The following is a 20997-nucleotide window of genomic DNA, read 5'->3' on the forward strand; positions in this document are numbered from 1 at the left end:
GGTCAGGAGCGTGCTCTGGGGGACACCCCCTGCAGAGCCGCGCCTGGGCCCCCAAGAGCAGGAGACCCAGGCCAGAGCGGCCCACAGCCTGCCTCGCGCACCCCCTGGGAGACAAGCAGGTGCCCAGAAGGTGTTATCTGAAGGGTACCAGAAAATACCTTCACCCGAAACGACTTCGCCCCAACTCTTGCGCCGGAAATTCTACCATTAAAAGGCCTCGTTTGGGGTTAAATTTTGTTCTTTCCCTGTTCTTTTTTGTTCTTGGTGATTTCTTCCTTGGACACAAAGGAAACCAGACAGAAACTCAACACCCTGCTCACACGTGAGCGCGAGTAAACCTCCTACCACGGACAGCAGCCTGAGGTCCCTGTCACTGACGGGAGAGGGGAGAAGCGACAGTGAGAGGGGAATGCAGGTTTTGCCAGTTCCCCCCCCCCACGTCTTGCCCCCCCCATCTCCCCACCCCCCACCCCCCCCCCCCACCCCTGTGATGGGGAACTGGCCTCTTCCCGGTCCTTCTGGTCCTTCCCAACTGCTGATCAGCAGGGCGAGAATCACTGGTCCCCTGGCCCCGCCCACCCGGACACCTCGCTTCTCCCTGTCCCCCCACCCCCCCCACCCCCCCTTCCCCACCCCACACTCCCTCTTTGGCCATCTGATGAATTCTCCCTAAAAAAAGAGGTGTACGAGGTGACAGAGCTGCAGCTAAAGCCCAATTTTCGTTGACACTCAGAGCCTCTGACAGCTGTTAGAAGAAGAATGTGATTTTGAAATTTAAATAACACGCTTCTGCATGCGGCTCAGGGAGCCAACCTGAGGATAAGCAGTTTATCGCGGGAGCCACCGTGCAGGGGGGCAGGGAGAGCGGCCGCCTGTTCCTTTAGTCCCTCCCCTGCCCGCCGCCCCCCACGTCCACCGCCACCTCCTCACCGGGGCTGCCTCGGAAGGGGGTCCTCAGGAGCCACCCACCAACCTGACGAAACCCTCACTCGCCGGTCTTCTGCAACCCAAGGGCAGAAGGGGCTGGGGGCACAAAGGCTCAGGAACCCCCTCGTCGGAGCCAGGGAAGGGAGGGGCCCCCCAGGCATCCAGCAGGGGCCCCCCAGGCATCCAGCAGGGCCCCCCAGGCATCCAGCAGAGCTGAGCCACATGCAGTTCTACCCCCGCTTCCCCTGGGGCCTCTGAGGCAACCTTCAGGGGGGCCTGAAGCCCTCCCCCACCCAAGGGCAGCTCGGTTCCCCTCAGGGACCTGGGTCCCCCAGCCAAGCAGTCACCCTGAGCTCTGAGCAGGAGTCCCGGGGGGCGACCCCGAGAAGCCAATCCCCCATGTGCCATTCAGCGTCTTCCGATCCCGGCAGGCTCAGTAGCTGCGTGGTTCCTTCCACGCCCCACGCTAGGCCAGGACTCAGAGCCACGATGCTGCCGAGAGCGCCATTCCCAGATCCCACCGTCTCCTGCTCCAAAACTTCGTGGATTTCCCAACACTGCCAAATGCAGCCTCCCCTGGAGTCTTGGGCCACACTCTGTCTACACCGCCACCAACGACATACCGCCTAGCGGGTGTCTGAACAAGTGCCTGCCACCCCACTGGACAGGGAGGACACGGGTCTGGTTCATTTTAAAGCTGCGTCTCACGTGGCACACACTGAGCACCCAGCGTCTGCTGAACGAGCCAAGCTCCCGCAGACACAGCCCCAGCCCCGCCTCCCCCGCAGATGCCGTGAGCTCCTAGCCAGCAGGACCGCCCCGCCACGAAGCCGCAGGCGCTCCGAAGGTGTAGCACGCACGAGACCACGAGACGTCTCAGACTTGCTGGGACCTCCCTGGCAGGTCCAACACCTGCCACTAAACGCCCGGCCCCTCCAGCTCCTGACGGCGCCACCCGCAGCCACAACTCGGGGCTCCCGTGCTCCGGCACCGTGTGAGACGCTGTGCATGTAGCATCGCCAAGCCGTGCAGGCCGAACTGCTCCGTTTTACAGCTGGTAAAAATGAGGCTCCACGGGGCCAAGGGGCCCACCCTGTGGTCGCCCAGCTGGTAGGGCGAGGCCAGGATTCGGAGCTAGGACCAACGGGCCTCAGAGCCGACGCTCCAGCCACCCTTCCAGGACCTTCCGTGGAGTTGTCTCAGGGCACAGCACCGCACGGAGACCAACACCCACTCTCCCAACACGCAGCGGTGAGCGCGTGACGAGGGACAAAGCACTACGGCACCACGGGGCAGGGTGGTGCTCACCTCTCAGGGGCCGTCTGCAGGGCTCCTTGACGGGAGCAGGGTTCCCGCCCCCACCAGCCCCCCAAAAGGGGACAACCAGAGCCTCCAATGAGAATATCTCTGGGCCCCGCCTGGCTTCATCGAAACAAGACGGCCCGCCCCAGAGGCTGGCTTGCCAACCGAGGCGGGCACCGCCCACCTCGTCTTCCCCGACCCACAGAAGGCGCTGAGCCCGGTCTCTCCCCAGCCCCACGTGTCCCCACCCAGTCACGGGCCACCGACAAAGGCCACAGCAGCGCAGCAGGAGCCCTGGGGTTCTACTGTGCCCTGAAAATTACCCGGTCGCCTCCCACTCCAGGCCCCGCCCAGCACCCTCACTGGTGGGAGCTGGCCTCATGTCACCAAAGGCACGTGTTTCCCAAACGCCGGGCTCTGGGCCAGCCCTGCCGCAGCCAGGCCTGGGCCGAGCACACCCCTGTGGGGTCTCGTCCAGTCCTTACTAAACCCTGGGAGGTAGGGGTTTCTGTCAGCCCCATGTTATGCGAGAGGAAACGGGCTTAGAGGTGAGGCAGGCGCCTGCTGAGGTACATGCTGGGCAGGAGCAGAACCAGGACGTGAGCCTCCACCTACGTCCGTACCATCTCCCTGGGCCTCAGTTTCCTTTTCTGTCAGAAGAAGGGATGGGCCCAGCTGATCTCTAAGTCCCCTTCCGGCTGTAGAAAAGACATGTTTGCGTAAGCATGTTCCACACCCACGCACCCGGCAACACTTGCACTGGACACCGGAGGCCTGGAGGCCCCGGCCCCTCGCGGAGAATGCCGAAGCAGCGCCTGCGATGGCCAAGCGGGGGCCACCTGCCTGCCGCCTCTCCCCGTCCCCACGGCTGTGAGGCACGCCGCTGCCTGGCCCACCAAGGCCCTCTGTCCTCACCTCGATGGCCGGCCTCCCTAGGCATGCCGCTGCCTGGCCCACCAAGGCCCTCTGTCCTCACCTCGATGGCCGGCCTCCCTCCCTCCAGGTGGACGGGGCACTTCGACTCCCCTCCGTCTCGGCCTGGATGCTCTCTTCCTGCTCGAAGAAGCCTTTCCCTCCTCTCTCCGCCTTGTTCCATCCTCCCCTGCCTCCCCGGATGGAACCAGCTGGGATTCAGCAGCCACATGGTCACAAACACCTGGGGACAACCACCCCTGCATCCCCTCTAGAAGCCTCCCTGCCTCGACTAAACATCCTCGGCAGAGAGAGGACGACTCGCTGTCACTCTTCCTATACCCGCTGTCTTTGACTCCTCCTCCCCAGCCCTATTAGCAGGGATCACACTCACATTTGACAAATACAGGCACTACCGCTCCGAGGCCATAAAGGGGCAAGTCAGGATTCAAACCCAGGACTGCGTGGCTCAAGGCCCACACGCCTCCCATGGACCGGGTAGGACCAGGTGGGTCTGGTGCACTAATCGCGTGTTTCAAAGTGTTTCCAAGGGTAGTCTGAGTTGCTAGAAATGGGATAAACCTCACTTCTCCACAAAATCTCACTTCACATCTGCAAAGCCAGGTAAGGACATCAGATGCTTCCAACATTACTGTCACGGTGCTCCGGGGCAGACCCGGGCTATTCTCCTCCCGGCCTTGAACTGGGGAATCTCAGGCCCAGTCACGGAGTCTAGGGCCTGCGTCCTAACTGGGCGGGGGTGGGGGGTGGGGTGGGGGGTGGACGGCCCTTCCCCCAGGGACTCTGGAATCAGAGAGCGTTGAGGTATTCCTGGCAGCCTTTTCTGCCCACGGAATCCCAGGAGGACTTTCCAGGAACTCCAGCGGAGAAGGCCAGAGAGGAAGAAGGACTCACGTTCCAGGAGGCCTTGCACCAGCACCCCGAATTCTCAGACAGTAGATGGTAAAGAGGAAGTAGCGACTGAGCTCCACAGAGTCCGGGGGTCCCAATCGAGGGCAGTGTGGCCTAGGGGAGAGCCCCCAACACTTCAGGCCCCACCCCCCGCTTTTCTATACAGAGGTGGTAGAGAGGTAGCACACGGCCAAATATGGGTGTGTGGAAGTGGGAGGGTCTCCACACAGTCCTACAAGGGGGCAGCCTTATCATCCCAAAGCGTCAGTGCAGGATTTGGGTCACTCAGGCAAGACCTTCCCAGCCACCAAGCTATAGGCGGGTGACCATGTACCCAGATACTGACCCTGCGGCCCACAGGGCAGCCAGGCAAGGGCCTGCGATCGCCCGAACTCGAGCTCGAGCTCCGAGTTGCTCTGCTCACCCTAGTGTGACAGAACAATACGGCTGCTGTCTGGGAACCCTAATGAGTGAAGGTCGGGGAGCGCTGTTCCCAGCCCATGTCGTCCTCCTTCAGGAAGGAAATATAAGAGCATGCACTGGAACCCGGGCCTCCCAGCTCTCCATCCGGCCTTCTCCCTGCTGAGCTCGCCGTGTGGCCGGGCCAAGGCCTCCCCACCCTGCCATGGGGTGGAGCCAAGGCCTCCCCAGCCGGCCACGCGCCCCAGTTTACCCACACAGAGCCACTTATGTGCCAGCTCCAGGGCTGGTCTGGGCGGAGGGGCACTGAGAAGGGACCCGTCACAGACCCCGAAGCCTGGCCCTCACTGTGGGGGGCAGCAGCCCCCAGAGCCTGGGGACCCAGGGTTGTCCGTGCCCAGTCACATCTGGGCAGCAGGCAAAGGAAGCTGAGTCAGTGAATGAACTGCAGCCCCGGTCATGTCCTCGTTTGTCTTGACAACATCCTTGTCCCATAGAGTGTCAAGTCCACCCCGTAAAGATTTTCTGCCGAGAAGATACTTAATGCGAGTCTGGGAAGCAGCAGGGGCCTCCCTGGCTAAGGCGAGGACCTCTGACCTTCAACCCTCAGGGAGCGAGCCAAAGCCATTTCTTTACTGGAGGTCAACTCACTGGCACCCGCCCATGCAGCCGCACTGAGCTACCGGTAGGGTGGGGAAGGGGTACGTCAGGGCCACGAGGGCACCCCCACCAGCATACCCACATGCCAACGATATCTGCCACCGGTATCTGTGCCCCCGAGCACTGTCTCAAGGAAGTGGTCCAAGGCGGATTTCCATCCAAAACGAATCGGACACCCGGTCGGCCCCTTGTCCAGCGCAGCCCTGTGAGACGGGCGAGGCTTAACCACGTGTTATCACAGCGTCCACAGGCAAAGCCGGACGGCAGCGCGCCCTGAGCCCAACACCTCTGCGTCACCCCGCCGGGGGGCGCTGACAGTGAGAGCCCAGGGCGGGGAGCTGAACACGAACCCTCCACTCCACTCCCCACCGCCCCCAGGGCCCCGGCGCACAGGGCCGTGCCCAGAATGGCACCCTCCTTCCTCATGGGGGGCCAGGGTTTCCACCACATGCCCTTCTTCCCATCTCAATGTCTTAGACGTGTACTCTCGACCGGAGAGACGGGGCTCTCCCCCAATGGAATAAAACTTGGTTCTTGGTTCGGCAAAAAAGAAAAAAGTAGATATTACAATGGTTTGTGGCCCTACAAAACACCACCTCATCTGACAAAATTTTACCCCCTGGCATTTGCTATGACCTGAATTACACACCTGGACGTAACCACCAATGTGACTGGATTCGGAGAGAGGGCTTTTAGGAGGTAATTCAGGTTAAATGAGGTCATAAGGGTGGGGCCCTGATCCAACAGGATTGTGGCCTTTTAAGAACAGAAAGAGATCTCCCCCCCCCATACACACACGCCCTGCCCCACCCCGCCCCAGCCTGTGTGGCCGCAGTCAGAAGTTGGCCGTCTGCAAGTCAGAGAGCAAGCTCTCACCAGAGACAAAGCCTGCTGGACCTTGATCTTGAACTTCCAGCCTCCAGAACTGTGAGATAATAAATTTATATTGTTTAAGCCGTTCAGTCTATGATCTTTTATGATGACAGCTCAAGCAAACTAAGACAGTATTTCTTTAGTTAGAAAGAATTACGTTTTCTCCTTAGGCGGGGATAATAATAATAAGAAAAAAAATGTTTGAGTGGCGTTGTCCTAGAGCATTCTTCATCTGAAAGGGCTCAGGGTTTTACTGGAGAGGCTTTTGTGTCACCGTTGAGAGTGCCGCTTCTCAAATGGCAGCACTCATACCGTCAGGCAGTGGCTGGAGGCATTTTGGGGTACCACTACTTTGGGAGGGGGTGCTGCTGGCATCCAGGGGGCAGAGGCCAGGGAGGCTGCTAAATATCCTAAAATGCACAGGACGGACTGTTCTTTCCACAAGAATTACCCAGGTCAAAATGTCAATAGTGGTTTAGGGCAAGAGAAACTTTCAGAAAGCTTCAAATACTGCTACAAAACCATCCGGACACCTGGGGCCTCCTACACTGGGATCCCCGGAAACAGCCACCCTGCCACCTTTGAGCACGAGTGGTGACTCCGGGGCGAGCTCACTCCCAGCCCCAACAGAGCGCTTCCAAAGACCGGAGCCCCTCCCCAGCGCCAAAGCAGGGGGCAGGCTGCCCGCTGGTCCCCCAGCGACAGAGGGAGCAAGGCCAAGAAAGAGCCAAAAATCTCATCGGGCTCCTACATGCGGATCACGGATCACGGCCGGCCGGCAACAGGCAACACCGGAGCTCAACCCCAGCCTCCTCGCTCCCCAGGGCAGGCGAAGTGGGAGTGGCCGGGGATCAGAGCCCTCCCGCAGCGCCCCCCTCGGTGGGGTGCAAGGAGTGGAGCCCGCAGGGGCGGTGGGGGGGTGGGGGGTGGGGGGGGAACCCAGAATGAACTGCAGCAACACTAACGGCGACCACCACAGCGGATGCTTCCTGAACGCCGAGCTCTTCAGCACCGCTGGTTCATTCCGACCTCACGAACCATCACGTGGGTTCTCTCTCCATTGCGCGACTGAGGAAACTGAGGCACAGAGAGCTTGGGCAACTCAACCAAAGTAAAAGAGCCCCAAAGCGGAAGAGCTGGGGACCTGGAAAGAAGAACCCAGCAGGGCAGGAGAGCGACAGGGGGATTCAGCCTGAAGACCTGCTACCCGGCAGGCTCGTTCCCATAAAGGCCGCACTCCACGTAGGGCTTGTGCGTGCTATGTCTGCTTGTTGACAGATGAGGACCTGAGGCTCAGAAACGTGAGGGGGGCCGGCGGGACGCCTGGGCCACGCCCAGGGCTCTGCCCGCCATGCCGTGCCGGGGGCGCCGAGAGCAGGACCAGCGAGGCCCCGGCGCCAGCCCACTCACCTGAGAAGATGGAGGCAAGCCTGAAGATGTCCGCGAGGCGGGAGGTCGCCGGCTCGTAGGGCGAGGCCTCGTAAAACTCCTCGCCTGCAAGAGAGCACAGCATCAGGCACAGAGGCCCCTGCCAAAGTGAAGGCACCGGCGGTGAGTGCGATGTGGGGCACGTCACGTGGGGGAGCTACTTCCCCCAGCTAAGGGCCCCCAGCGCAGGCCGACTGCCTACCACCTCTCCCCTGCCTCTGTCTCTCCTCTCCTCTGTCTCTCTCTGTCTCCCCGTCTCTCTCTCCCTCTCTCTCTGCACCTCCCAGCATGGCCAGCCCTTTTCTAAAGGCCGCAAATACTTCCGGGAAGAAGGCACAGGGCGGGGGAACCATGAGCACCTGAGGAAGCCCAGCTCTGGTCACTCGCTACGACATCCTTGTTTCACAGGGGAGGCCTCGGAGGTGGCCCAGAGACGTGAAGCAACCTGCCTGGGATCACACGGCTACGCGCGGCCGCGCTAGACCTAGACTCTGGTCTCTCTGCCTTCATTCCGGCACGCTCTCCCATCACACGCCAGGCTGGCTCTGCCCGGCCACTCGAGGGGACAGAACGTCCTCTCTGCTTCCCATCGTGACACCAGAAGAATCTGGCTGGAGGGCTCAAGCTCAGTTGAGCAGAGGCCTGAGGCCTGACCCGCGCCTCACTCCCTACCTGGCTCGCCCGCCCCCTGCTGCGTCTCAGCCCTCTCCTGAGGCTTTGGGTACACGGAGGCCCAGCAAAGGAAAAGCAAGGGAGTGACAGCAGATAAATGGCACGGGGCTGCCCTGCAGACACCCCCACCTCGCTGGACTCCCGCCCCACCCCCGCCAGTGCCTCGCAAGAAAGGAAACGTCCTCCTGGGACATTACCGTGAGGAGAGATCAACGGATGATCACTCAGGCCGTCTGCGTGCTGGAGGGCGGGGGGACAGCGATGGCCCGCCCCACACGGCAATCTCCCACCCACCCATGGGGGCGGCCTCCATGGGGGCCACCTGCAGGAAGGTGCCAGCCATCCAGAAGTGGGCCTGAGAATCCACCTGTGGGGGACCTGGTCAGCAAGGCCTGAGGTCGCCCAGAGACCAGGACTGGAGGTGTAACCAGCCCTCTGCTGATGCACAAAGCAAGGCATCTGTCTGCGATAGCAGCAGACCCCCCAAAAAGGGGTACGGACCCCCAGATGACAAAGGAAGAGCACTTCCCCTGGAGAAACTGCCCACCCTCCACTTTACCCCCAGTAGTACCCATTATGCCCTGCAACACCCGACATACAGCCTTGGTGCACACTGGGCGTCCAAGGGGCATTTGCGACCGACTTGATCCGAATGTTACTCATTCCTTCAGGCTTGTCTCCAGCCGCCCCTTCCCCTGGGGCCGAATGATCCATGTCCTCCACTCTACTCACCAGCTCTGGAGAAACTCCCTGTGGTAGGATCACCAGCCAATGCTAGCCGTTGAAGCCAAGTACCATACGACTGTAGCAAACACTTTCAGAATAAACAGTGCTACACGGCGCTTCCCACAGGCCGGCCCTCCCGAAAGCGCTTGAGATGTACTGACTCACTTAATCCTCTTCATTTCTCTCTGAGGTAAGCACCGTTAGTCTCCCTATTTTATTGATAATGAACTGGGCCACAGAGACGCTAGGTAACTTGCCCCAAGGTCACACAGCCGGTAAGTGGCAGAGCCAGGCTTCGCACCCAGGCAGCTCGCGACGGAGTCCAAGTACTTAACCATTATGAACGCCGTCTCCAAAAACAAGGTGTTATGGAAACTGAACTGTCCTTACGCAGGTCCTGCTGTGGCTCAAGTCTTCAGAGGGTCAGTATGCCGCCATCTGGACCGCTCGCCCAGAGGGGGCCCTGTCCTTCCCTACTGCATCTGGTGCGACTCTGCACCTGGGTCAGATGAGCAAGTATGACTGGCTAGGGGGTCTCTGGGGGAAAACAGCCCCTCCTGGGGCTGGCCGGGAGAGGCCCACCCTATTTAGGTCAACAGAATTCACCAGCGGAAAAGCCAAGGCCTGGCCACTCGGGCACCCCCAGCAGCCAGGCTGAAGCCAAATCAGGGCATCAGTTTCCTGGGCCACATGGAAGAGGCCTTGGCCTTTCACATCTGAAGGACCAGGGTGACCCTGAACTTCAGTGTCCCCTCTGGAGAAGGCAAGCAGCCTTGTCTCAAGTCCCCCATGCAGCCAACGGTAACGCCCCACCTGTAAACACCAGCGGTGATGGTGGTGGTGGTGATGGAAGGGGGAGACGGGCCCGAGGCCACAGGACCTCCCCCCGGTCAGTGGAGAGGGGCCGGATGAGGAGTCAGGGGCCTGCCCCGCCACTAGCTTGCTGTGTGCCCTGGGGTACCACCCCGCCTCCCTGCACATCAGCTTCCCCATCAAACTAGGGGTGAGACCAAACACCTCTAGACCCTTTGCAGTTGGAACTGTCTAAGAGCTAGGCCACATTTTTGCCACCCCAAGCTCTTTCCACTTGCTGAGGGCCTCAGCCTCAGGAAGAGGGAGAAGTGTGGGGCCAAGTCTCCAGGGGGCTTTCACCCACCAGCCAAGGACAAGGCCAAGGAGGAGCCCAGAATCAAAGTGCACACCCACACAGGCCACGCCTCTCCCAATCTCCCTACGCCACCCGGGCCCACGCCAGGTTATTAGGCGTTATTAAGGAATAGGGAGAAAGTGCTACAGGGACCACTTCCGCCACACTATGAATAATTAACTCTCAGGTAGATCCTCTCACTCACAGGAACATTACCTGCTATTAAAAGGCCTCTCAGCTTCCCCTGGTCAGCCCCAGGCAGAAACTACCTCTGCCCCACAAGACCCAGGGGGAGGGGACTGTGGGATCCTGCAGTGGGGGAGGGTTCTGAGTAGAGAGGGAAGCAGGGGATCTGCTTTTCTAGGTGGGCCCGGGGGTAGAGCCGCCCAGCCTGCGTGCTGGCCGGCACAGGGACTGACGATGATGGTTCCTTCATGCTGTCGCCCGCTGAAGCACACAGTAGGTGCTTAACAAATGTTCCTTGGGTAAATGAACCAACAAACCCTCTCAAGTCTTGGAACAGCGCCACAGGGCAGTCCACGGCATAAATGCACGTTACGCTCATTATCATCATGCAAACGCCTTGCTCACTGCCTTGGCTACAGTCAGATCCTCCACACTCTGGTGCCGTGGTGTCAGAGGGAGTCCACCAGACACGGAGATGCGAAGGTGGCCCACCTGGCTCTTCTGCCCCCTCCCCTGTGCATTCTGCAGCACGCAGCATGCCCACCCCAATCTACTGCCCCGATGCCCCCTGGAATAAAACAGAAGGCTGCGGGAAAGAAAACAAGAAACTAACCAACCCAGCTCATTGAATCAGGGACCTTAATTTTCTGTGCACTAGAGAGTCAGCCTCGGGCGCGGACAGCCCCTACAGCACAGAGAACAACGTGCGTGGGCCCCTTTCTCTGCTCCCCTCTGGCTCTAGGACGTGAGGTTGCTAGACACGGGAAGAGCGACCACCTGATGCATGAGGAATCACTCTGTCATTAATGGTGGTGATGACTATTGATAATCACACGCATGGCTTATTCCTACATTCAGGGCACAGCCGAACCACCTTGGCCGCTGGTCGGGAAGCCCTCGCTGGCCGGCCTCCGCCCCGATCCGTTTGGTCCTTCCTTCCAGCACCTGAGTGCGCGTGTGCGGAGCTTAGCTGCCGCACACGCGCATCCGCCCGTCTCCCCTCTGTTCTCACTCCTCCACCTGCCGGAGACTCCTGCTTCACCCTCTCCCGTGACCACTTCACACGGTCATTGGTCCTTCCGCCCCTGGTTTACTTCCTCTGCCCCCACCCCTGCTCGGTGCTTTTTTGTCCAGCCTTGTTCTCCTCCCAACACGGCCCCCTCTCTTCCTCAGCTACCCTCCTGGCTGGGCAGCTACTTCCTCTGGGTTCTAGCTTCCCCCAGCAGGGAGGGATACCGAGCTGGCCAGTTCACGCCATCACTTAGTCCTCCCTCGGAACCGGAACCGCAGCCCCCCACCCCTCCCCCTCCACTTCCGTTCCCCCACCCCCACCCCCACCACGTCGCCCGCCGGGCTTACCCTCGGTCAGCCCCAGGTGGATGCTCCAGTAGATCTGCAGGCACTGAAGCTCCTTCTTCATACCCCGCTTGCAGCGGCAGTCGTACAGCGGGCTCTCCTGCAGGACCTCCAGGGCCGCCTGGCACTCCTTGTTGGCCAGCATGGTGTTGCGGTCCCTGCCCGCCAGGCACTGCCGCAGCGTGCGGTAGCGGGAGCTGCAGTTGGATTCGGCTGCACACAGCTCATTGGCCCGGACACAGTCCACTGGGGGGCGCCAGCCGTGCAGCTCGGGGCCCTGCAGGGAGGAAGGGCTGGCCAAAGAGCGGAGGGTCTCGTCTGGGTGGTGGGGAGGGAAGACAAGCATGAGTGAGGCCGCCGCAGTCTCCCACCCAAGATCGGGGCTGGGGGTCGGGCCCTCTGGAACCTCACACCCACGTACTCCAAAGCACGGCGAGGCCTCTTCAACGCCACCCTCCCCAACACAGCAGGTCAGAAGGAGGGCTGCTGGTCCCAAGACACCGAAACCCTCCTCAACCCCAAGGAGAACTCGAGCTACCATTCTGCCCAGGCTCTATCAGATTACCTTCTGGCTCCACCCAGACACCCCTCGGCATCCACCCTGGACCCGGAAGCAAAGCACGGTAACCCCAGAAGCCCTTCTGCCAAGACCACAGACTGTCTAAGACGTCAAGAGGCCAGAGACGAATGGGACAGCCTCAGCAGAGAACTGGGGGCTGCAGGGTACTGAGGTGTGCAAAAGCAGGGTCACGTTCATACCCCCCAGGCCGCCTATCAGCCTCAGCTCCAGCCAGAGGTCCACGGAGATACTCACTAAACATGAAAGGAGCAGCTAATTAACTTTCACAGCCTGTCAGGACCTTAGAGTCCAGCCCCCTGATCCTGCCCTGGGGAAACTGAGGCCCATAGAAGGGAGAAGACAACTCGAGGTCACACGCGGGCTGAAAAGGCCCCTGGGACCGCTAGCTTATCCACTGTGAGTTCCCAGACTTTCAGAGAAGACCCGGAGACAGGCCTGACCCCATAATGGCAGGTGCCCGGCCACCACCTGGAACTGTACCTTCCACAATCGCCACCCCAGCCCCTACTGCCAAAGCAGATGCTGTGCGCAAAACTGAGAACAACTCCATGTCCTCCCCCACCCCTCTCTCTCTCTCTCTCTGTTCCCTCCTATTTCTTTCCCTCTCTTTCCTCTCTTCCTGTCCCTGTCCTCCCCGAAACACTCTCACCCTTTTTTTTTTTTTTTTTTTTACTTCCTTCTAAAAGCCAAATAATAAATCGACTACAGAAGGGAAGAGCACTCTTCCTTGGACCTCACACGTGGAGCCCAGGTCCCCCAAAAGTGAACAGGCAGAAATCCGTCCCGCCCGCTGTGTGCATTGCTCCACAGTGCCCAAACCCCAAGTCTGCAGGATGGCGGGGGGGGGGGGGGGGGGGGGGTTGTCGGGGAAGAGGATTCAGAGGTGAAGGGCAGGGAGAGGCCTGCTTGATCCTTTCAAAACCAAGTTCCCAAAATGATTTCCTCTACCACAGACACCTTCATGGTCTCCCTGTCCTCTCCAAGCCCCTCACTCCAGATGCTGCCCCACAAAAAGCCCAAATCATGGCCTGCAGCTAAGAACGCCTTTTCCAAGCCCCCAGGAGTGATGTGGGAGGCTTCCGCCACTCTATCCTGCCCCAAAACATAATAGGATCCTAGGCCATAAGTCCCCTGGTCAGAATCCAGCAAAATCCTCCCATCTCTACCCAGAACTGCCACTTCTCACGCCTTCCCCCCAGGAGGCCCTGCTCAGGGGGGAACTACCGCAGGGAGACAGCGACACCTAGAGGCAGAGCGCTGCACTGCGAGCCTGTCCCTCGCGGAAGAGCCACGGAGAAAGGGATTCATCCGCTCCTAGAGGGACTTAGGCCTACCCACAAGGAGACTAAGGGTGGGGGGGGGGCACTTGGAGTGGGGAAAGCCTCAGGGGGCCAGAGCAATAAACGTTTCCTTCAACCACCGACCGTACATCAACCCGTGGACAGGAGAACCGAAGGCTGAGACGAGGCCAGAGAAGAAGCCAGAATGGAGTGCCAGCATGGACAGTGGGGAGCCGTCCACCGCCCATGCGGAGGCAGTAGCTTTATTTCCAGGATTCGATAAACTCCTAAGTCCCTGAGCAGGACTCAGTGCATCTGGGCCACCCAGGAGCAGCTGCGCGGACCCGGCCTCACTGGCACCTACCTGCTGGCCCCACCTAGCCAGCCAGCCAGCCAGCTGGAGCCTTAAGCCCAGCCCAGCCCTTGGCCTTCCACTGACTCCGCTCATCCCAGCGTCCCAGAAGCCTTCTCCCCTCCCACCTTGACTGTGCCTGAGGTGGACTGAGAAAGGGGCACCCTTGGCGGGCTTGAGAATCAGAACATTAGCCCAGGAGATGGAAGCACCAGAACACTTACCCTGCCTGCCCTACAGGTGGGGTCTGGAGCCTAGGGTTGACCTTTACAGAACCCTGGCTCCTGTGCCAAAAGCAAGGGCTTCCCCCATCCCGCCAGCGGGCACATGTGACTGGGGCAGGAGGTGCTTGGTAGGAGACACTCAGCAGGAGACGCTGGCGGCTCCTCTCAACAAACTGCCTAACTGCCACCTGTCCATGACCCCTCTTGTTGGCATCATGACCCCCGGAAGCAATCAAGCCCAGCCGGAGAAAGAAATCATGGCAACTCGGGGGCCCAGAATTCTAGGAGAGAAAAGGTCAGAAGGTATCGTGGTGATGTTTCCAAGTTCTAGATCGGGAGAAAACTCAGATCCGGCGAGAAAAGACACACGGAAAAGCTTCTAGAGACGCGGAGGACTGAGCGGCTACACAGAGCTACAGCCACCCTCCTGCACTGAGTGTCCCGCAAGAGCTGGGATGCCGGTGGGAAGAGGGCCCTTGGCCCACCCACGTCACTTCCACCACCTCGTTGTCTCCCTGAGCGTGTCAACACTGGAGGTCAGGATGGCTGGCTGGAAAGGCCTCTCCGCCCCCGGACCTCACTCAGAGCCTTGAGAGGGGTACACGGAAGGCCTTGCTCCACCATGCCCTCAACCAAAGCTCCAGGAAAACCTCTCCTCCAAGTGGAATTTCCAACCAACTCCTTGCCAGGAAAGGGGCTGGGGCTAAACTTTCCTTAACACCAACCTACCCTTTCTTTCAGGGCTGGCCTAATACAGAGCCTTTCATTGCCCTGTGGTCACTCAGTTAAACCCTCATCCAGGCTTAGAAACAAGTTTTTCAAGGGAAGGGAACTGAGGGGCTCCGACCAAAACGGCTGCTCACCCTAATCCTCACCACTCAGCCACCAGGGTCGCAGACACCGAGGCGAGCGTCTCTGACCGGCACACGCTCTCACACCCACCCCTGACCATGCACCATGAGAAGAGAGGAAGTGGACTCGTGAGCCGGCTCAGCTGGGAAAAGCCTGCCAGCAGCATGGGGGTCTGGGCTGAGGATAAACGAGGGGCCCGTATTACCAGCCTCCACTCCCAGGCCTCAGAATGCGTCCAGGCCTGGGGGTCCCGCAGGCCTGGGGTGTGTGTGTGTGTGTGCAGCCCAGCAGTGCGAGAGCCGACTGCTAGTCCACTAAATAGAATTTCCTTTTCTTCTTGACCCCAGAAAGCTGAGTTTTCAAACCAATGGGAGAAAAGGTCAGGTTTTGTAACAGCCCCTTCAGAATGAGAATCTACTTGCAGAGAGCTGCCGGGAAGGGCTGCAGGATCTCGGTGGGCCCGGGGCACCTACCCAGCTTCCTCCCCCAGCCCCTACCATGCCAAAGAGAAGCTGCTTCTGCTTAGGGCAGCAGGATGGTGAAGGCCACACCTTAGAGCAGGGCTGAGGACCCTGGGGAACCTCTTGCCTGGGGGAAGAGGAAGAAAAGCAGCTGGACAAAGGGCCCAGGGTCTGGGCCAACACTGGAATTCCCCCCACACACACACCCCAGTCCTAGTCAAGAGCGCACTTATTAGGCCACCCACATCTTTCGGAGACCAGCACCTACCTCCCCAAGCCTTGCTCTCTCCCCTCCAGGATAAACAGGGTGCACTCAGGACCCAGCTGAGCAGCCTGGCTCACCGCTAGCTACGCAGCTAGCCAGGGTGGCAGGAATAGCACCTACATGAAGCAGGTGCACGGTCCTCTCATACACACACACACACACACACACACACACACACACAGTCAACCGGCTCCCTCTGGAACACCCGCTCCCTCCCGGACAGCAGCCTTGCCTGGGACTCCCAGCCAGCAAGCCGCCTTGCAAACACTGTCTATTCCTCACCTCCACTCCCAGAATGCTCTCTCTAGACCCACTTCCCAAGCAGCTGAGATTTCGTATAGCGTAAAACAGGACAAGGGCTGGGAATTCTGTGTGGGAAAGAAACTGCGTGGGGTCAGGGGCACCAGGCAGCCCCCCCTCCCTGCCCTTGGGGGCTTATGGAATTAGGAGTGGTCTTTGTTCCCATCCTGTTTTTTCATTACTCCTCTCTCCCTCACCACCCAAGGAAGCAAACTTTGGCCTCCCTCCTCTTCCCACCAGCTACAGGGTCCCTGGCCCCAGAGATGAGGAAGAGGAGGCTGCTTCGCCCCCTGCCCACCCATCTGTCTGGGCCTGGGTGGCAGGGAGGGCAAAGGCTGGGGAGAAACTTGAAAAGTGTTCCAGGGAGTGGAGCTGCTGGAAGGGGTTCAGGGAGTTGGAAAAGGGGTGCATTTTCCAGAGGCTGATTGGCAGGTGGGGGATGGCCACCAGTGCTTCCCACACAGATGTCCAACCGGGAGCTCCTGGGGAAAGAAACCCGTGCCCTCCGCCACCATGGACTTGAGGAGCCAGGAAGGTGGAATTGGCAGGATTTCTCTCTCTCTCTCGACACTAATCCTCTCCCCTCCCTCCTCTCTTCCAGATCGAGAGTTGGATTTTTTTTTTCCTTAAGTTGCCGCAATTTGAACCCATTATTTTGAGGAAAATGAGTGCTATCGCTGTATGCGAGTAACGAGTGTGTGTGTGCGTGTGCGTGCGTGTGTGCAGGGCGGCTTGGGTGTTCTAAGTCTCCTTCTCCATCCCGCCGCGTAACCAGCCAGCCGCGGCTCCCGCCCTCCGCCCGCGGCCTCGCGCCGGGCCCCGCTAGGCTGGCAGCGCCCGGGCCGCCTCGCTCCGCGGCGCGCTCCCCCGCCGGCCTCCCCGGCGCCCCGCACGCCCCCCGCGCCCCCGGCCGCTCGCGGGCGCCCGGACGCGCCGCCCCGCGCCGCCCTCCAGCTCCGGCGGACCCCGCTGCCCGCGTCGCCCGCAGGTACTCACCTAGAAAGAAGAAGAGGCAGAAGGCGTTTGCCAAGATCATGTTAAATAAATCCCAGGGTGTGTTTTTTGTTTGTTTGTTTTTTTCTTTTTTTGTCTTTCTCCCTTGGGTAAAAAAAATAACAATAACAACAACAATAATAATAGCCAAGCAGTGGTGATCAGCCCCAAATCCAATGCGGAGATGGATCCCAGCTAGTCCACCGGAGGAAGATCCTGAGTCCTGCGATTTTCGCCTCTGGCTGGAGGGGCTAAAGGAAGGCAGGCGCTGGGCGCCTCTCGACGCCCCCTCGCCCCCTGAAATCAGAGACGAGGGTAAATCTGTGGGTGTCTGCTTCGCAGCCGACAGCGGTCCTCAGGTCTGCCGTCCTCGGCGGGTCCGGGAGGCGCGGGTCCCTGCGGGTCCGATCCCCTGCGCTCCCTTGGAGGGGCCTGAGGAGGTGGGGGAGAGGCGACGGGAGCGCGGGGGGCTGGAAGGAAGCGGCGAGGGTGGGGGTCAGGAAAAAAAGAGAAAAAAAAAACGCAAATAGGAGAGCAATCCGCCGACGGGGGGAAGCACCGGCGAACGATCCAGCGGGAGCTCGGAGGACGAGAGACGGGAGTCGCTTCTTTCGCTCCAAGACGAAGGAAAGCTGCCGAACACCCCCCGCCACCCCGCGGCCGCCTCACTTTTTTCTACTGGAATTCGGGCGCCCGCGTCCCGGCGCGCGAGCGTCCTCCTCCCGCGCCCTCCCGCTCCGCGGCTGGCTCTGGCTCTCCGCTCGCTCTCCCCGGCTCTGCCTCGCTCGCCTCTCCCGCCCCCCACCCTCTCTCCCGCTCCTCCCTCCGCCCGCCCCCTTCCCCCTTCGCGGCTCCCTCGCCGCGGCTCGCGCGCCCGCGCCCCTCTCCGCCGCCCCGGGCTCGGCGCTCCGGCTCCCGGGCGGCTGGCGGCGCGGGGCGCGGGGCGCGGGGCGCGGGCGCGCGGCGGAGCGGCGACACTCTGCGGCGGCGGCGGCGGCGCCGGGGAACGCCGGCTGGAAGGAGAGCTCGGACGCACGCCCTTCCCCGCACTGACCTGCCGCCTGAGCCGGGAACTGACGAGCTCCCCCAGCCGCGGCGCCAGCCCCCCAAAGCCTTCTCGGCCGCCTCCTCCCCGCGCCACCCCCCTCGCTGCTGTCCGGCCGCGCCCTCCGACCCTCGCCGCCCCTGCCCCGCCCCCTCGGCCGCCGGGTCGCGGAGGCCCGGGGAGGGGGGGCTCTGGGGGGACCAGAGGGCATGGGGTCTAGGGTGCCCGCGCCACGCCGGGGACTGGGGGAGGGGCGCGAGCAAAACCCTCGTTTGTTGGCGGGGGTCTGGGGAGGGGCTGCACCCCCCGCGGGCGGATGCGTCCTCGGCCGGGAGTCTCCCCCAAGGCTCCCGGGAAAACGAGGACCCCCTCGGGCGCCAGCCCTCGGCGGCCCCGCGCGGCCTGCCGACGCGGTCCTCGCCCCTCGCGCGCACGCACGTGTGCTCCCCACGCGGAGCTCGAGAACTTTCCCCGCACGCCCGGCGCCGCAGCCTTTAGACTCCCCTTTCCCGCCCCCCCCCCCCGGCGCGGGAAGAGGATGCCGAGTGGCCGCCGCTTCTGGGGCCGGCAGACCTGCCGCAACCGCGCGGGAGGGGTCGGGCGGGGGTTCGCACCGTACGCCGGCGGGAGCGCCCCGAGACCGCCCGGGCCAGGGCTGGGCCCCGGAGAGCAATCCGAGGCGGTCGGCGGCTCCCCGCTTCCGAGGATCCTGGGGGATCCCCTCCCCCAGACGGGAAAGCGGCGATTGATCCATCTGTCGATTGGCCGGGCTTACCGGCGTGTTTTAGTCTCGGAATTTACAATAAACACCCAGAAACACCGAAAAGGCAGCGTCTGGCTGCGAAAGGGATGAAGGAGGTGAGGTTGCTGATTCGGTCCGTGAGCAAGGGCGAGGCGGCGGAGCTGAGGCCGCGCAGCGGCACGCGCCCACGCACGCCGGGCGCCCCGGTTTCACGCTCCCTCCCGACACGTCCCCGGCTGCGTCCGCGCCGCCTGCGCCCCTCGGCGCGCACATCCCTGCACGCAGCTCCGTGCTCACCCCGTGTGCTGGGGCGGGGTCCACGCAGTGCCTCGGGAACTTTCCACCCTACCCAAAACTGGATCTGGGCTCGATCTAAGGTGTAGTTGGTGGTGCCTTTCAAGAGGCGGCTTGAAATGAACAAGACTCTGGAAGAGAGTAAATGCTGGAAATCGGCCTGGGCGCGAAAGGAGGGGTCACTCACGAAACCAGCAGCCTTCGCTAGAGGAAAGCTAGAGGGAGCAACTTCCATCTTGCTGCGGATTTAGGCGGGAACACGGCTTCTCCAGTCCTGGAAGCGCAAAGCGCGGGTCTCCGAAAGCCCATCATTTGGCGCATCCTGGGGCGATGGCCCTCGCTTCACTCTCCCCGACCATTGAATGGTGTCCGCGGGAGGCGCAGCCCTAGCGGGTTAGGGGAGGACCTGGGCCAAGAGGGCTTGGGGATTGGAGCTGGGTGGAACCCCCTCTGGCTGCCCTCCTGTTAGTCCTCTCTGGTTTTAGATGAGTTCACGTATGACAAGGCCTCCTGGCTTTTTCCCAAAAACATGGGGAACTTAAGGAACCAGCTTCAGAAAAATTCAGAAACGTGTAGGTTAAAAGATGAAAAACAGCTGGAATTACAGAGCTGCGTACTCTTTGATCAGACGCCAGAAGCCTGGCATCTACCAACTTCCTCCCAGGGCCTTCCCGTGGCCCCGATGCTCTCCTTCACCTCTGCAGTTTTGTATCCTGGCAGCTCTTCCCTCTTCAAAGGGTCCGAAATCACTGCTCAGTGCATCCCTCCGCCTCCTCTAAAAGTGTTTTTAAATGTTTTTTCACCCTCACCAGGCGTAAGGAGGAAAACTCCGAGACATGTAGGGGAGCTGTGCGCTGTGCCCTGGAGTGAAAGAACTGAGAAAACAGTAAGGGACACCCAGGGCCGGCTCCTGCTGGTTTCCTGTGGTGGGTGGGCAGGAATCTCTCAGCAGGACATGTGCGTCTGAGGCCCTTCAGGGACTCGGGCTCACCTGGCCTTCATAAGGACAGTGCACACCACCAGCCAGACCAGCATTCAGCGCGTAATGGCTGCGGGGCACTCTGACCTTCGGTCTTCTCTTTCCTCCGGTCTATACAAGCCTCTCCCACTACCTCCCTCTCTCTGCCAACCCTAACCCTCAACCTGAGCTGCCCTTAGAGGTGGTGGAGTCCAAACGTCACGCCATCATTTCTTGAGCATCTGCCGTGTGTGAGCCTCCCCTCCACCCTGTGCCGGCATCTGCAGAGGAAACACAATGAACACCGAGTCATAGGCGATTTAGTCTCGCTGAACCTCGGTTATCTATAAAATGAGGACTTTTTTAAAAACCAACTTCGTAGAGATTAGATGAGATAGTGTACACAGAGCAGCTAGTCAAACGCCTGGCTCATAGACAGTTGTTCGTAAAATGTCACCCTTTTCCTCTGCGATCCGAAAGGAGAATTGGGAGCCCATGACACAGCATAAAACCTAAGAGACAAACACGCAGGGAGAAAAGGCTTCAGAGAAAAGGGGTTGGCGGGAACAGAGACTACTGGGTAAAGGATCAAAGCTAGGACATCTTGCAAGAGGGAGTCACCGGAGAACGGCGAGTCGGCGAGTCAGCGGGTGGGAAAAAAAGCCTTCTGTTCCCTGACATACTTTCACAGGCCCTCAGGGACTGCATCCTTCAGACCACCTCCGGGGGCCCATCCCAGCCGCTCCTGAGCTCACCAGGGGATGAGCCTCCTGCCCACCCAAGACGGCCCCTCCCATCACAGATCCAGGAGTTGCCAGGTGCAGCGGCAGGAAAGAGGCTGCTTAGCTGAGGCCTTTGGTTTCTTCCCTCTCCCTCATCTCTCTAGGCCTACTCATCTCGTGGGGTGGATTCCATGGAGGGCAAGAACAGTAGAGAAACAGGGAAGAAGGACTAGTGGAAGGAGAGAGGGTTGTAGCCTCACCTCAGCGCGCGCGTGCGCGCGCACACACACACACACACGCACACACACACACACATACACGCATTAGCTCAACTGACCAGGCTTGTGCTGCTCCCAGCTAAATCTCATCCCTTCCCTTCCTTTGGTGGAAGGAAGAAGGCCAAGGGTT

The 20997-nt window shown here is 60.7% G+C and overlaps 1 protein-coding gene across 4 annotated transcripts in view; it reads right to left on the bottom strand.

Moving 5' to 3' along the window:
• The window catches only part of GFRA2 (GDNF family receptor alpha 2), a 75823-nt gene extending 58240 nt beyond the window's left edge, over window positions 1–17583 (bottom strand). For 2 of the 4 annotated variants that reach the window (XM_036233940.1, XM_036233941.1), the window contains exons 1-2: window positions 11525–12925; window positions 7417–7500 (exon numbers count right to left, since the gene is read on the bottom strand). In XM_036233940.1, coding sequence (XP_036089833.1) covers window positions 7417–7500; window positions 11525–12062 — 622 coding nt within the window. In that variant the 5' untranslated portion in view covers window positions 12063–12925. Of the gene's footprint in view, window positions 1–7416; window positions 7501–11524; window positions 12926–15817; window positions 16616–16831 lie in introns of those variants that run through there. The other 2 variants (XM_016141646.2, XM_016141648.2) reach the window with 2 other exon arrangements.
• Between the last annotated feature and the right edge of the window lie 3414 nt (window positions 17584–20997).

This window comes from Rousettus aegyptiacus, unplaced genomic scaffold, assembly GCF_014176215.1.
Source record: "Rousettus aegyptiacus isolate mRouAeg1 unplaced genomic scaffold, mRouAeg1.p scaffold_m13_p_16, whole genome shotgun sequence".
Taxonomy (NCBI): domain Eukaryota; kingdom Metazoa; phylum Chordata; class Mammalia; order Chiroptera; family Pteropodidae; genus Rousettus; species Rousettus aegyptiacus.